The 15,012-nt window shown below is 41.1% G+C and overlaps 2 protein-coding genes across 2 annotated transcripts; both read left to right on the top strand.

Moving 5' to 3' along the window:
• The first annotated feature begins 515 nt into the window (after positions 1-515).
• On the top strand, positions 516-5,528 carry LOC103996076 (growth-regulating factor 5-like). The gene is made up of 3 exons (XM_009416896.3): positions 516-877; positions 1,708-2,080; positions 4,607-5,528. Exons 1-3 carry the CDS (start codon positions 685-687, stop codon positions 5,094-5,096), a joined length of 1,056 nt encoding a protein of 351 aa, XP_009415171.2. The 5' UTR covers positions 516-684; the 3' UTR covers positions 5,097-5,528.
• A 5,983-nt stretch (positions 5,529-11,511) lies between these two features.
• On the top strand, positions 11,512-13,865 carry LOC135675725 (uncharacterized membrane protein At1g75140-like). The gene has a single exon (XM_065186179.1). It carries the CDS (start codon positions 11,820-11,822, stop codon positions 13,659-13,661), a length of 1,842 nt encoding a protein of 613 aa, XP_065042251.1. The 5' UTR covers positions 11,512-11,819; the 3' UTR covers positions 13,662-13,865.
• The last annotated feature ends 1,147 nt before the right edge of the window (positions 13,866-15,012 follow it).

Genomic DNA, 15,012 nt, shown 5'->3' with positions numbered 1-15,012 from the left:
CACACACAGCTAAAAGGACCCTCATCTAACATCCTTAATCGAAGGAGTGTCGCACAAGTCATGCCTCATAACCCTCATCATTGCACCCACCTTTGATTCCATGGTAACACAGGAAAAAGCAACAAAAAGTTACTGAGCTTGAAGATTCCGAGTTGGCTAAGGTGGAGTTCGTAGTTGTGTACTGCACCAAAAGATGTGGGCCTCCTTCGACTCGGCGAGTCATAAAACCCACATGCCATGCTCAATTATTTGAGCTAAAGGATGCAACCACTATGGTCATACAAGACGGTAAATTTTCGTCCCGTCCGCCAACGGATGTGAGTCGGGTCGGGGGATTGGTTCCGAACGGATTGGATCGGACTCGAGTCGGGTCATGACGTGGATACGTTTTTGCGATTTAGTCCTTCGAAGTTGAGTGTTTTGTGTGTTGGACCTCGGGACATTGCCATGGTCCTTTGCCCTATAAAAACACTGCCACCGTCTCTCTCCACCGCAACATTTCAGCCACACGATGATGGCGAAAGTTTCTGGGTTCTCCTCAGCGGCGGAGGACGCGACTGTCTGTCGCGCCCTCGGCCATGAGTGAGCTCGAGAACGAGGGGGATTCTTTGTCGTCTTTTTCTCCTTCTTCTTCTTCTTCTTCTTCTTCTCGGTCCTTCGCTAGTTCTTGTCCCTCTTTACGCGATGAACAACTTTGCGGCCGCCGCGGCGGCGGTCGGGTGCCGGCCGCCGTTCACGGCGACACAGTGGCAGGAGCTGGAGCACCAGGCGCTGATCTTAAAGTACCTAATGGCGGGCGTTCCCGTGCCGCCGGAGCTTATCATTCCCATAAGGAGGAGCTTCGAGGCCTTGCCCGGACGATACTACCACCCTTCGCGTAAGAGGCCGACGCCAAGTTATTGTCTTTTTGTTCTGTCTTCTCCATTTTTCTGTTGCTAGGCGTTTTCTTTGGAAGTTTTTATGATCATGGTTTGTGTCGAGGTGGGTATTTTTCTTGCATCGGGGGTTTATCGTCTGCCAAATCAATTTACTTTCGGTTTTTAGCTCTTACATGAGTTTATTTTTGGATATTTTGGCTACGATGTTGCTACAGTTCTTGGCGATCATTGGCAGTGGTTTCTGAGTTTTCTGATGGGATTTGCGTTCCATAAGTTGTCGACCTTTTATGTATTTCTTGTTCATTTTGCCCTTTTTTGTTGGATTATGTGAAGGTTCTTTTTAGCTTAGAATACGTAATCTTGTTGCTATAATTGCAGTCTCTTGTTGTTTATACTGCTTTCTTTAAATCACTTTATTGCTAGGTTGGAAAGCCAGGATTTGTTCTTTTATCACTGCAAACAATGAATTTTAGTTTGGTGGGAAAAAAATGGTAATGACAAGTTGAAGTTGCATACGGAAAGCATTTTGGAAGTTCTTGTCAATCCATATTCTACTCTATCTTCTTCCACTGCCTTGTGGCTTCAGGAACTGCTAATCCTGTGGCATTTTTTGGGTTGTCTGTTCTTTCGGTCCTCAACTCTATTGTGTAGCTTTTGTGGACTATGAGAACTTTTATACCCCGTCTTCGATTTTCATTGACATTTTGATCAGCTACAGACTTTCCCTTTTATTTGACAGTTGTTCTCTATGCAGCCCTTGTTTGGTACAGTTACCTCTTGTGCTGTTACTTCATATAATTTTGGATGGCTGTCTTCGTTTTGAATTCAGTGAGTTACTATTCCTACTATGGGAAGAAACCGGACCCAGAACCAGGGCGGTGCCGTCGGACTGATGGAAAGAAGTGGCGCTGCTCCAAGGATGCATACCCTGGTTCTAAGTATTGCGAGCGTCACATGCACCGAGGCCGCAACCGTTCAAGAAAGCCTGTGGAATCACAAACTGTCTCCCCATCTCAGACTTCGTCATCGACTTTGACATCCCTCTCTCCCTCTGGAAGCAATGCCGGCGGAACGGGTGTTGGAAGCTTCCGGAGCATCACCCTGCAGTCAATTGCAGGTCCGAGCAATGCACAGAATTCATGCCTTGGTGGTGGTGCTAGTTCATCTCGGCTACCGATGGACACTGACTCTCTTGGCAATAGGTACCTTAACCTAGACTTTTTTACTTCAACATTGAAATGGTTATATGTCTCTTTTTAGGAATCAGGATTTTGATCTGGTAATCCTGTTTGCTGGATGATTATGTCATTTGGAATTTGATCATGCTTGATTAAGGGAGATTTTTTTCATTAAGCTAAATTTCATCTCACTTGGTTGTTTAACCAAAATCTCAGTTGGTTAAATTCTTTAAGATGGCACAGACTCTAAACTTCCACAGTTCCATCTAAGTTAATAAAAAGACAACAACACGGATGAGTGTAGGATATAATACTTTTCATTTACAACCATTTTGGTGAACCTGTGGACTACGGAAGAACCATGGTCTGAATCATTCAAACGATCTTTCTGACTATAGAGGCAAAACTGTGTTTATTGACCCTCCTTAGACTTCCCTGCCCATTGGCAGGCCATCTTCATTTTGTAGGCTATGGAAAGTAGATAAAGAAAATCTTTTGTGGGTCTGTAGACCAATTAATATCTTACAGTCAGTGCTGGAATATTTGGAAGCTTTTCTTTCTGAATCTACTTTCTTGTTGATGTGGGGTATTACAAATTTGGTCTGACAATTCTCGTGAATTTTCAGATTCTGTTTGCAGTAGTCTGGACTCCACAGCTCCACTTAATTTTTTTTTTGTTTTGTCCTAGCTCAGGCTTTGTGTCAAGCTCTGCATTCTGCAGAAAAGGTATTCTTTGTCAGTTTAAAACTTAAAAAAATTATCTGTGTCTTGAACGTGTATGTGGCAGAGAAGGTCCTTTTTCCCCTTTTGAGGGATTAGAATATGTTAATAATCTGGTTTTTCTGGTACCAGTAGTCAAGTGGTCAAAAGATGGCAGTATGCAATATACTCTTGAAATTTTTTGGTCCACTATGTGAATTTCTAAATAGCTGATTGACTATAAGTCCTCTGACTATATATGTGGAAGATGATTTCGAGAATGTTTTAGATTTCTTCTGGGTTTCTTGAACTTTACTGATTGTTGTCGAATAGGTTGAATTGAGAAAATTTTCTGTGTCAAACAAAGCAATGCATATCTTGAAGATTAAGATCTAGATCTATCCAGTTTATGTGACATCAATGGAACATGTCCAAAACTTCAAATCTTCGAATATCCGGACAAAGCTCCTATACTGGGTGCACACGCTACTAGGTGTCTCCATCCGCTTAGTTTGATGTTCTTGTAAGATCTCTTATGTTTTGTGTCCATGATCTTCCAACAGGTGCAACCTGATTTGAAATAGTTTTATTTTAATAGTTTTGAAATGATTGATTCAAAATACTTTTCTCCTTTTTTTTTCTGGATACTTCGTAATGTTTGTGTCAATCATCCCAGTTCCTACCGGTTTCTAGCCACACCTCTTTGCTGCAGCTAACGAAGTTTAGTAGTCATCATTCTAGAATATGTAAGTTGCCATTCCCTATTATGTCAAGGTCTAATATGCAATCTTCTATCTTTATCATCTTTACTATTTATGTGATAAGTTGCTCATCTAGACGTTGTCGGTAAATGGCCATATTTTTGTTTCCAGTCTCTGCTTGTGTCAGCTAAATTGGTAGACCACAGTAAGTTAAATCCGTGTTATTTCAGAGATGTATTTTTCACCTGTTGTTTCATGTCTATTAAGTTTTCATTGCTTTTTGCTGGAGAATGTTTCCAGGAGCTTATCTTGATATAATCAACAGATGCTGTCAAGTTGTTTTTGTCTTGTTACATGTCACATCAAAACTATTTAAAATGAGATTTGGAATTCATCAGAAGGAATAATATTTAAAAAGGAAGAATATAAAAAGTGTTCTTTGATATAGCATTCATCTTCTTTTACACATTTCAACCTTCCATTATCTACTTTCAGTATTTGCATATTGCAATGCTCCATGTACTTGGAGAAAAAGAATCAAATATCAAATACTTCTCATTTGATTGCTGAAACATCATTTGCCATTGTGGGATTAATCATTCTCTTTTACTTAAAGCTGCAGTAGTTCAATCATTTGCAACTTGAAGAAAAGATTCATGGTGGTGCATTCTTCTTATTGTTTGGAAATACCAGATGCAGTAAGATTATTAGATTTGTTTCTGGTGTTGCTCATCATTTTAATGCATATCCTTATGTGACTTGACTTAACAAATGAACTAGACCAGTTATATAATGGTCTAGAATGTGGCAAGATATTATGAACTTTAAGCATGAAGTTCAATTCTTCATGTTGGATTTATACAGTGAAAATAAGTATGCTTGTGATAATTTACTTTGATGTTGTACCCTAGGATATTCTTACCTGAAGTGAGAACCAGTATGATCACAGATCAGGGGACGCATTGCTTTGAAAGAAATTTGGACTAAAATGCAGCATGTAATAAAGGGGCCATTCCATTCGTGTGGGGAATTTTGGAAGTCTTGATAGAAATTTCTAGCCTCTCATAGTTTTCTTGTCAAATTTGAATTTCTTCCATTGGATTTCTTAATATGCTTTCATTATGGATGTGGTGGACCCAATTTTTTGCAGGTACTCCTCTGGACTTAAACCTGATGTGGATGAGCGTAGTTTCTTTTCTGAAGCTTCTGGCACTGCTAGGGCCCTTGGGGTGGACTCCTCTGTGGACAGCTCATGGCTCCTGATGCCACCACAAGCGTCCTCTTTCCCTATGTCGAAATCCCAATACCTTTCCATTCTGCATAGTGCTTACTCTCAACTTCAGACGGTGCAAGATCTTGGGCGGGCTAAGATGAGCTCACTGTCTAGACAGGAACAGCAGCAACATTCTTTCTTTGGAAGTGAGTTTGGCTCATCAGAGCCTGTGAAACATGAAACTCAGTTCCTCCGTCCTTTCTTTGATGAGTGGCCCAAGACGAGAGATGCTTGGTCAGACCTCGAAGAAGATAGGTCAAACCGGACCTCATTTTCCACAACACAGCTCTCTATTTCCATTCCGATGGCTGCATCAGACTTCTCCAGCACCTCTTCCAGGTCCCCTAATGGGGGATCTCTATCCTGAGCCGCATTTGCAACTCCTGAGGTTCTAGATTTCAGAGTTTAGTATTTCCTCTTCTGGATCTTCATCCTTGAATTTTATCACTGCAGATGATCAAGAGAGGTGGGTCCTTCATGCCTCTGAGCCTTTCTCTGAGGTTATGAGTTGACAATCAGACATCGGCATCGATTCAAGGTCTCCTTCAAGGACATCAGCAATGCTGGGGCATTGAGTAGTCCCTTCTGATGTTGCTTGTAATTTTGAAGCTGTTGAAGTGCTGTAGTCTGATACTAAGCATATTTGGGCTAAAAACCCTTTTTTCCCTCTATTCTTTCACATTATTTTCTCGTGCCGAACTTCCCGCAGAATGCATGCAAGAATCTTGTATCTGGCTGGAGCCACAAATCTGACTTTGCAAGCTTGTTTTTGAACAATTTAGACTGGTGTTTTCGATAATTTGAGGAGTCCATGAGTTCTTAGTGGAGATCCTACCTCCTGTGATCTGAAAATATGGAACCTCAGATCATCCCTCCCCCTTTTAGCAAAATGAGGTTGTCTCTGAGTGCTCCTGATCAATCACAGCAGCTCTGCTACTTCAGGCCAGCAACGTGTGACCTGGTAAGGTTCATTCCTTTCTTTGCCTCTTTTATGGATCTCGTTTGCATCTTTTTGTTTTATCTGTTGGAATCTGAAGACAGGGTCTTAAACTTCTTTTGTCTTTGCATTTGAACCCAGAAATGAGTAACAATGCCATAGATTTAGGGTTCTTGTTGCTCGATTTTCTATTAATGTAGGCATGAACAATGTGATTGTTTGTATTCAATCAAAGGGTACATACTAAATTCGAAAAAGGTGGAAAATGACTTGTCTAGAAATACTATCTATCATATGGAAAGAAAAGTATATCGATTCAGATACTTCTCCGGGAGTCGGATTTGAATTAACGTTGAAATCGTTGTATAACACCTTGGCATTAGTTACCTCGTCCCACCCGCCTTATGATTGGACGAGCTGAAGAGCAGCCGGTGGGATCCACATTAGGCATCGTCATTACTTCCAATCACGAGGCGGGCAAGTGAGCACGTGGCGCGTCGTGGGTTGGTTCGGTATTTTTCTTTTTCCTTCTTTCTCTAGAAAAATGAAAGTAAGAGGAACCGAAACGTGTCACGCGTTCAGATGCTGATGCCTCTGGGCGCCACGTGGTCCCTTGGGCCCACCTTTCCATCGGCGATTGTGTTGTTCGCGGCTGGGGCCCGCAACTTGCTTCAATATGAGAAGCAGGTAAGCGTGGGGGTCGCGTGCGTACGTCCTTCGTCCCAAGGGCTCTCTCGCCGACCGAGGTCCGGACGCGAAGTACTTCATGAGCTTCTTTTATTCGCACACGACTTCGAACACACTAATTAGGCGGGAGAAGGGGAAATTTTCAAAATACCCGTTCGGTTCCCGCCATCACAGATAGCCAATTTCTCACCTCCCTCGCCTCGTATCCTTACCTATTCTCTCTCTTCCCATTAGATCTGGCTTTCATGATTCTTTCACGACGCTCCTCAATCGTTCCTACGCCATGGCTCTTGACGAGATCCTCGCGCCAGTCTACGGAGACCTCGAGGTAGTCTCGATTTCTCTCTCTCTCTCTCGCATTCGTATTTGGGGAAATTAAGGTTTCTAAATACTATATCTGTTGTATCGATATCGAGTTTTCGTAGCGTAAGCATCTACATTCGGGATCCTTATTTTGAAGTTTCTTGTGAGCGATGTCATGTTCTTATCCGGGCGAATCAGGATTGCGATTGTTAATTGATGCTTGGAACTCATAACTAAACCTAGATCTGTTGCATGGATATAGAGTCGTTTTCGAAATTTGAGCGCCTGCAATTAGGATCTTCATCCTAGTAGCTATTCAAATCATTCCACATGTTTGACATTGCAGCCAGCGTATTCTACATAGCTAGCTAGTAGAATAATCATGAAATTAATCCAGATGTCTTGAGTAAGAACGACGAGATGTTGGTGATAAATAAGACAGACACTATGAGCATCAATGAACTCAGGAATCTCGTAGGTATCAGATGAGATGCCTGAGGATATTGTGCTTCGATGTCTATGGTGACCAACTGTTCCATCAATAGCAGCTAATAGTACAAGGACATATAGAAATATGACATGTCTAGGACATGATAGATTGATGCTGATGGATGTTAGGGGCATTGGTATGAATACCAAACATCATGATTGAGAAAAGGGGTTAGCCATGCTTTTGCATCTATATCATCAGCCGTATCAGTAACAATCCTGTTGTTATGTAGGCTCTATCTGCCCATATAGGAAATATTCTTCACTTAGAAGAGAGTTGTGCACAATCTTCGAAGAATTAAATCCATCTGTGTTTGGTGGACTTGCATAGTGAACAATAAAAAGGAAGAAGCAGTCATGACCATGTGTTTGTTGATAGAACTACACGAGAGATTCATAGAATAGTTAGGGAGTTGATGAGCAAAAGGAGATACTGTGGATTGTGCACCTTTCATTCGCAGTACATGAAATTCTGAACTCTACTGCTGTCTCCGCATCTGATCTCCCAGAGGGTATTTCCCTCAGTTTGGTGAAGATCCTGAGCTCAGTCCTGATTCTTTTTTCCTATGGTAGGCATTCCTCTAGTTTATTTCACTTCTGTTCTCCCTGACATATCTTCCTGCCATTAAGGACCATCTACAAAGACAGTAATAGAGAAGTCTAGGTTATGCTAAATAAGCAAATCACACGTATACAATCCTTATGAAAAACTTAATTTGAAGCATATTTAATTTTCTGATACAGAATTTCTATGTTTGATATTGTACATGCATTGCTGGTTAGGTGATCTGGTGTTATTTTCAACCCAGGGCACTACTAGTTGGTCAGCAGGTTATCAATTTCTCTAGCTATGTTCTGATTTTAACTTACATGATATGCTTTCAATTATTCTCAAAGTGTTTTTGAGTCCTATAAACGTAACTCTTTTTTATATTTTATACATAACTTTTTGCTAGTTTTCTTAATTAAATCCTGTTAAGTTTGATTTCTGCACCAAAAGAACTTCATAGGATTTAATCTTAGTCTCTTTGGGAAATAATTGACGATGATTCCTACTTTCTCGGATTTGGTAAAGTTTTTTTTTTTTTTTCCATTTCAAAAATTGACGATGATTCCTACTTTCTTGGATTTGGTAAAGTTTTTTTTTTCCATTTCAAAAACGTTTTTATTTCAATTGCATTAATCACTTCTGCTATGGCTGTCTGATGAAGCTGGAGGTCATCGTCAGGATCTTCATTTAAGTTCAAATTGGATTAGTAGCTGAAAAACAATCTTTCTTTTGCTATATATTGATTAGTTCTTGGGAAATGTGCTTGGAAATTTGTTGGTGCAGAATTCAAAGTAAATCAAATTTAATCAAGAAAACTAACAAAACTATGCTTGAAATATACAAACAGAGGTATAGTGATGAAATCCGGAAGTGTGTTGGAGACTGTCCAAAGGTAAAAAACCTCATGTTCATGTGGGATGATGTGGTAAAGTTTTCCCCAAAGATATGATTTACAAAAGAGTAGAGATGTAAGAATTTTTTTCTTAAGATGTTAGTTAGTTTAGTTATTAAAAATCTTGTTAGTTAGTTTAGTTATTAAAAATCTTGGATGTTAGTTAGTTTAGTTATTAAAAATCTTGGCAGATGATGAAACCAATTGATAAGTATTTATGATTTTATTTGTATTTTTGAGTAACATAAGATGCTTCGATCAGGGAGAAACAATTAAAGTAAGAAGAATCATGTTGGGTCAGAGAAAAACATGTCAAAAGATTGGACATCGGATCGGAGGATCGATCGACGTATCGACAGAAGGTTTCGGGTTATGAATTCGTGCATCGGGTCAAGAACAATGAATATTGTGTTAAAAATATCGGAGTTGCAGAGGTTATCGAAGAGGGACGACGAAGTTGACGCACCAATGGCCTCAACCGGTGCAGCAGTGTGGCGATAAAGGGGCATGTGGTCACCAAACTGTCCTTTTCATTCAAGCCAGTGGGCGCAGTTCTTCCACACCACCCTGTGGCTAATCTACCCTCCCGTAGCCCCTCTTGCATCCAATAGCTCCCCAGTCCAACGCATCTTTTCTCCATCCACATCTAGGCTGCAACCATGGCAACAGCTTCTCCCTTAGCTGTTACTGCTGTCTCTTCTCTCTCCAAACACGCTTCCTCCGCTGGATGAACATATATCAAATACAACCAGTGTTCTGCACCTGCATAACAAAACAAATTTAATATGTGAAAACCAGGCTGAGATGCAGGCAAAATGCCCATATAAACATTAGATCATTCTTCGGTATAGCTATAAGAACATTCAGATATAGCTAATATCTTCAGTATTAGATGAACATTATGTAATCTTCAGCGGATACTCAACATTAGGATATTCTGATTGAAGCTAATCGCCCAACTTTCTTAGTCAGTCCATGCTATTTCATTTTTATGACAGAAAAAGTAGCATCCACATAGAAAAGAAGTATAATTACAGAGTAACACACTCTAATTCTCGTTCCGGATTTCTTAGAACTACTATGAAGATAGAGAAGAAGATCACGGAAAGACATCAAGCTTTGTTTAAATGATCTTCAACAGAATAATTATCACACAATTGTCATGCCATGCAGCAGGGTTACATCAACAAATGTAAAGTTTGCTGGGATGCGAGTAAAGAAACTCAAAATTTCCCTACACTTTATTTTGTTCTTCCCATTTTCTCTCTCTTTTCTTTCTCCTTTCCTTTTTGGTTTTAAGTTTTAACTGTTGACCATTTTTTTGTTTGACCTGACTTAATGCCTTTTATTGTTTTCCTTTCTTATTATAACTGAACTAATGTGTAATTGTTTGGGTCATTAAGGACTAAAACGATCGCTCTTGAACTTTTATTGGAACTATCCAAATCTCCATCAATCTACTATTTTTTACTCACTTTTATTCACTTCCTTTTTTTTTAGCAAAGGATAAATAGTGAAGGCTGAATTCTTTAGAAAAAAAAAATAGGAGTATGATTTTTGCATACTATTTGGATGTAATACTATTAGGGAAAAAATTAGTTGATGTCATAATCATAGTTTAATATAGTCTAGACTCGTATACATAGGATTATTCAAGGTATTTTAGAAATGTAAATATTAAATTTTTAAGTTTTATCATATAAATGAATGAAGAGCGAAATCAAAAGAAATGTAAAAAAAAATTATCCATTTTATTATGTTAAAAATATATTTATATATTTAGTTGAAAGATAATCTCTAATTGTCTCAATAATTTATTTTTTACTTCTCTCGTCTACGTGCGTGCATGATAAGAGAAAGACAATATCAAATTTTATGTCTTAGATCTATTTTGGATTATTATTCAAGCGGATAGATAGATAGATAGAAGTTATATATCAAAGTCTTAGATCTATATTTTTTCACTCATTGCAAACTTCATGTCAAACTCATACATCATTATATACTTCCAATCAAATAGTAACTCTTTAATCTCTTTGTATCTACTATATTCTTTCCTTGGCATTATCAGGAGCACATGACGCATGTTTTGATCATGTCTTTTGGATACGTACCAAACATGATTACTAATAGCAAGTTGGTCATATTCCCATAAGATATATGTCGAGCATCCATCCATCTGGTCAAAAGGTTCAAATTAGAGTTTGGACCCACAAAAAAATATCCATGAATATATTAACTCAGTGGATCTGGACTTTGCTTATGTAGCATGGTGCTTCAATCTTCTAAGTCTTGTTTTATCCACCAAATTGTTTGTAATGTGACAAGGAATCTTGAGTTTCCATGCAGAAGTTGAATCTCTGAACCTTCCAAAAGTAACATATGATGGATGATACACAAGGAAATGTTCTTTTTTTATTAGGAAAGGAACTACTTTGCCCCCATACCTTTACGTTGGAACTATCTATTTATGTATAACAAATCTTTCTCATTGGCCAAATTTATATCCTTATTATTAGTATAAGATATAAAATTAAGGATTCATTTCGAAAAAAAAATTCTCTTATTCTTTGGGTACATTTTTGGGCTAAAGATATTCATGAATTGTATAATTATACTGTTTAAAAAAGATGCCGTAATTAGTCTAAAATCCATGAATCTGATTGAATCAGCTCACGACTTTGACATGGAGTTTGTTTTTTTTTTTTGAGGTGTTTTGATCGTTTAAAAAATGAAAAAAATTGTGAGGATAAATTAAAAACAAATAGTTTTTAATAATTTATTCTAAAGTAATATATAATTCATGAGTAAATATTAATATCAATTGATGATTTAGTGGATGAATTAAGCTACTAAAAATTTGGGTAGCTAATTAGTCAGTTGGTTAAGACCTGAATACCACAACTTACGGTTGGTCTGTAGCCATCAACAGTCTCCCCATGTCCGACCTCGGACGGACTACGTGTCGCCTTCCGAGTCAAAATCTCCCGTGTCTTCGCCGCTCCCTACTCGACAGCCGATCCCGGCTCTTCTCCTTCCCCCTTCTCCCCGGTAGCCGCCGCCTCTTCCAACTCTCAAAGAGGTCAAGTGAGATTTCGTCGCCTCCATCTCCGCCGCCCTCCTCCCTAAATCTCCTCCCGGGGAAATCCTACTTCTTCCAGCCGATCCTGCCAAGGGAGGACGAGATCTGGCGCGGAGCTTCGCGGACCCTCGCCCTTCGCCGCCTCCATCCATGGTGGCGGCTGCCTTCCTCCTCCTTCCCCTCCTCCTCTCCCCCCCGCTTGTCTCCTCCGCGGACGCCGGATCCGACCCTGCTGCCCTCCTCGACCGCCATGAGTTCCAGCTGCGCCGCCTTGAAGCCCTCGTCGAGTCCCTCTACAATACAGTTGCCACCCTACAGGCCTCCCTCTCATCCTGCTCCTCCGGTCAATCCGACCACACCTTCCCGTCGTCTGCTGCGCTCCCCATGGATCTGGAGACCGTCACCCCCGTCCTCGCACCGCCACTAGCGCCAGCGGCGCCCGGGAGCGCGGGCGGCCAATACTCCTCCGGCGTATCCGTGACCAAGCACAAGACCTCCTGGTCCGAGAGGTTCCAGTTCGCCGCAGCGGCGCGGCTGGAGGCCGCCGCCACCGTTGCCGTCGTGCTCCCGTACGAGGATCTCGACGGCCTCAGCAAGTACTTCGCCGTCGGCGACACCCGTGGCCAGGTTTATGTTTTCTCCGCCGCTGGCGATATCATCATCGAGCTCTCGTCCCTCTCTGGCTCCCCTGTGACCTCCATGCTCTCCTACCTGTCCTCCCGCCGCAACGAGAGCCTCCTCTTCGCTGGCCACGCCGACGGCTCCGTCACTGCCCACCGGCTCTACGAGTCTGCTGCTAATAGTGATGATTGGCTCACACTCTCGGTTGGTAGCTCCAAACCCGTCATCCGTGGATCCCGCGAGTTGGATTCCCCGTCGATCTCCGGCCTCGAGGTCCATCAGGTTGGTCGCGCTCGCTACATCATTGCATCAGATGGTGGCGGGAGGATCAGGGTTTTCACGGAGAATGGCACCCTCTATGGCACCGCTATTGCTTCTAGCCCGCCCCTGGCTTTCATGAAGCAAAGGCTTCTGTTCTTGACCGAGACGGGTGCTGGGTCGCTGGACTTGAGGTCTATGGTAGTGAGGGAGACTGAATGCGAGGGGCTAAATGGCTCCATTGCCAAAGCTTACTCCTTTGACTCGTCGGAGCGGCTAAAAGCATATGGTTTCACTGCTGGAGGTGACCTGGTCCACGTCGTGCTTCTTGGAGATGTAGCCAAGCTCAAGTGTCGGGTTCGGGCCATCAGGAAATCAGACATTGATGGTCCTTTAACGATCCAAAGCATCAAAGGTTATCTACTTGTTGCGAGCTATGACAAGATCTCGGTGTACAACATCTCGTCACAGTTCTATGGCAGGGTCGGGGCACCTCGGCCACTGTTCTCTGTAACGATCCGTGAGATCAAGTCCCTGTTCTTGAATTCAGAAGCTGCTGCATATGGGCCATTAGATGTGAAGCCATTGATAGCTGCAGATCGTGAAAAGCTTGTGGTTTTGGGGCTTGGTGGAGGGTACATTGGGATTTACAGGTCAAATTTTCCAGTTTTCAGAGTGGAGACTAATGCTGTCGTGTGGAGTGGTCCTGTTCTTCTGTTTCTTTTGTTTTTGATTGGTATATGGCAGTTCTATGTGAAGAAAAAGGACTCCTTGGGGTGGACACCAGAGGAGTCCTTCAATGCTCCGGGTGCCCCATCGAGTAGTCTCTTGGGTCCTGGAGCCACTGAAAGAGCCTTTGCTGATGGTGTGAGGGCTGGCGAATTGAGGGAATTAAGGGGAGGAGCACTGAGAACTCCAGGTCGAAGGTATGGGTCGCCTACTCATTACACTGGAGGACCAGGGATACCATATAGGAGTGGCACTGCAGATCCTGGTTTTAGAGGTCCAGGGGAGCTGAAGTTTAGAGGGCAGAGCATGGAACCTGCAGGTTTTGCCAAGAGAAGAGAAACATTGTTTCCGAACAGCCAAGTTGCAGATGATAACATCGATTAAGAATTTCCTTGATCCAACAAATCCCCTTGTGAAACTTATCTGAACACGTTTTGTTGTGTCCTTTGAAATGTCATAGCACCATGGTAAGGTCACACTGTGAGATTACACATGTTGCATCTGCCCAATAAGCCCATTTTGTAACATGCACTGCTTACAATTAAACTCTACTTTAAGCAGTATCTATCAGTGATCCTTATCATTTCATGAGCTGTCAGCCCTCAGCCAATAAAATGGAGTGAACATGTCATCACCATCTTTTCTTTTCTTTTTTTTGCATATTTTGGAAGTTGTTATATGTGTTTATGATAGCTCCGATAGCTCCAAATGGAACTCTTTGGTTGGAAGCTTCTATAAGTTGAGAATTTACTATAGCTTGCACTTCACAGTCTCTCGCTGCTGAATTTTGGTCTACAACATCCATCGGTCTTGTCGGCATCATCTGCCAGAGAATAGAGAGCATATTTGTACACTGCTCTCAGTTATATGCATGCTGAAACCTGTTCTTACTCTCTTAATTATATCCTCATTTAGATGTGTTTAGCTTAGTTATAAATAAGGTCATTTGAAATGTTTGCACCCCTCTCAGTGTGAACCCTATATCAGAGTGTACCTTTGCTTTTTTGTTTTTTTTACTGTCTGTGTTCTTGAGTTAGTGATGTGACTAGTGTCCTGAACCATTGTGGATCTTGTGCTTATATCCTTTTAGAGATGCTTGGAATAAAAAGTTAATGGAGGTATGGCTCTGGCTATCCTTTTGGTCAGCTCGGAAGCAATCTAAACGAGATTTGCATCAAGCGTCCGAGTATACCTTTTTCTGTCCGATCCTTGTTGATTCTATTTGGTTGTGAAGTTTGTTTTTTTGCTTTGTATGTAGCTTGTTCTCAGATTATATTTGTTAATGCTGTCTGATTGATAGTCTTTAGTTACTATGATGATCAGATAAGAAATTTGAAAGTGGTTATTTTTTCAATTATATATTATATTTCTCCTAGTAGCTGAGATTAACAAGGTTGTGCCTTTGATGGTGCTCCATCACCTATCTGGATAATATGAACCTTTGATTTAAATTTACTAACTCTTCTTGTATGTTTAGTTTCCTTGCAATTATGTTCTGGAACTTTGTTGTTTATGATGTGAAGAACAATATTTTTTAGCTGCCTCTACATCCTTTTTTTCTTTCAACCAATATCCAAACTGGCTTCTTTTGGTTAAACACTATTCAAGACAAAGTGTGATTGCATTTTGCAGTGTCTTCTCGACAATTCAATATAATACTGACAGCAAACCGACAGATTCAATCCATTGTCAACTGCTTTGGTCAAGCAATATTTCTTTGTACCATCATCTATTG

The sequence above is a fragment of the Musa acuminata genome, chromosome BXJ1-1, assembly GCF_036884655.1.
Source record: "Musa acuminata AAA Group cultivar baxijiao chromosome BXJ1-1, Cavendish_Baxijiao_AAA, whole genome shotgun sequence".
NCBI classification, from domain to species: Eukaryota; Viridiplantae; Streptophyta; class Magnoliopsida; order Zingiberales; family Musaceae; genus Musa; species Musa acuminata.
Note: the sequence above shows the minus strand (reverse complement) of the source record. Positions and strands in the feature narration are given on the sequence as shown.

Coding starts and splice junctions, on each gene's coding strand:
- LOC103996076 (XM_009416896.3), top strand. CDS start 685: ATGAACAACTTTGCGGCCGCCGCGGCGGCGGTCGGGTGCCGGCCGCCG. Junction 878..1,707: donor ACGATACTACCACCCTTCGC/GTAAGAGGCCGA, acceptor TTTTGAATTCAG/TGAGTTACTATTCCTACTAT. Junction 2,081..4,606: donor ACTGACTCTCTTGGCAATAG/GTACCTTAACCT, acceptor AATTTTTTGCAG/GTACTCCTCTGGACTTAAAC.
- LOC135675725 (XM_065186179.1), top strand. CDS start 11,820: ATGGTGGCGGCTGCCTTCCTCCTCCTTCCCCTCCTCCTCTCCCCCCCG.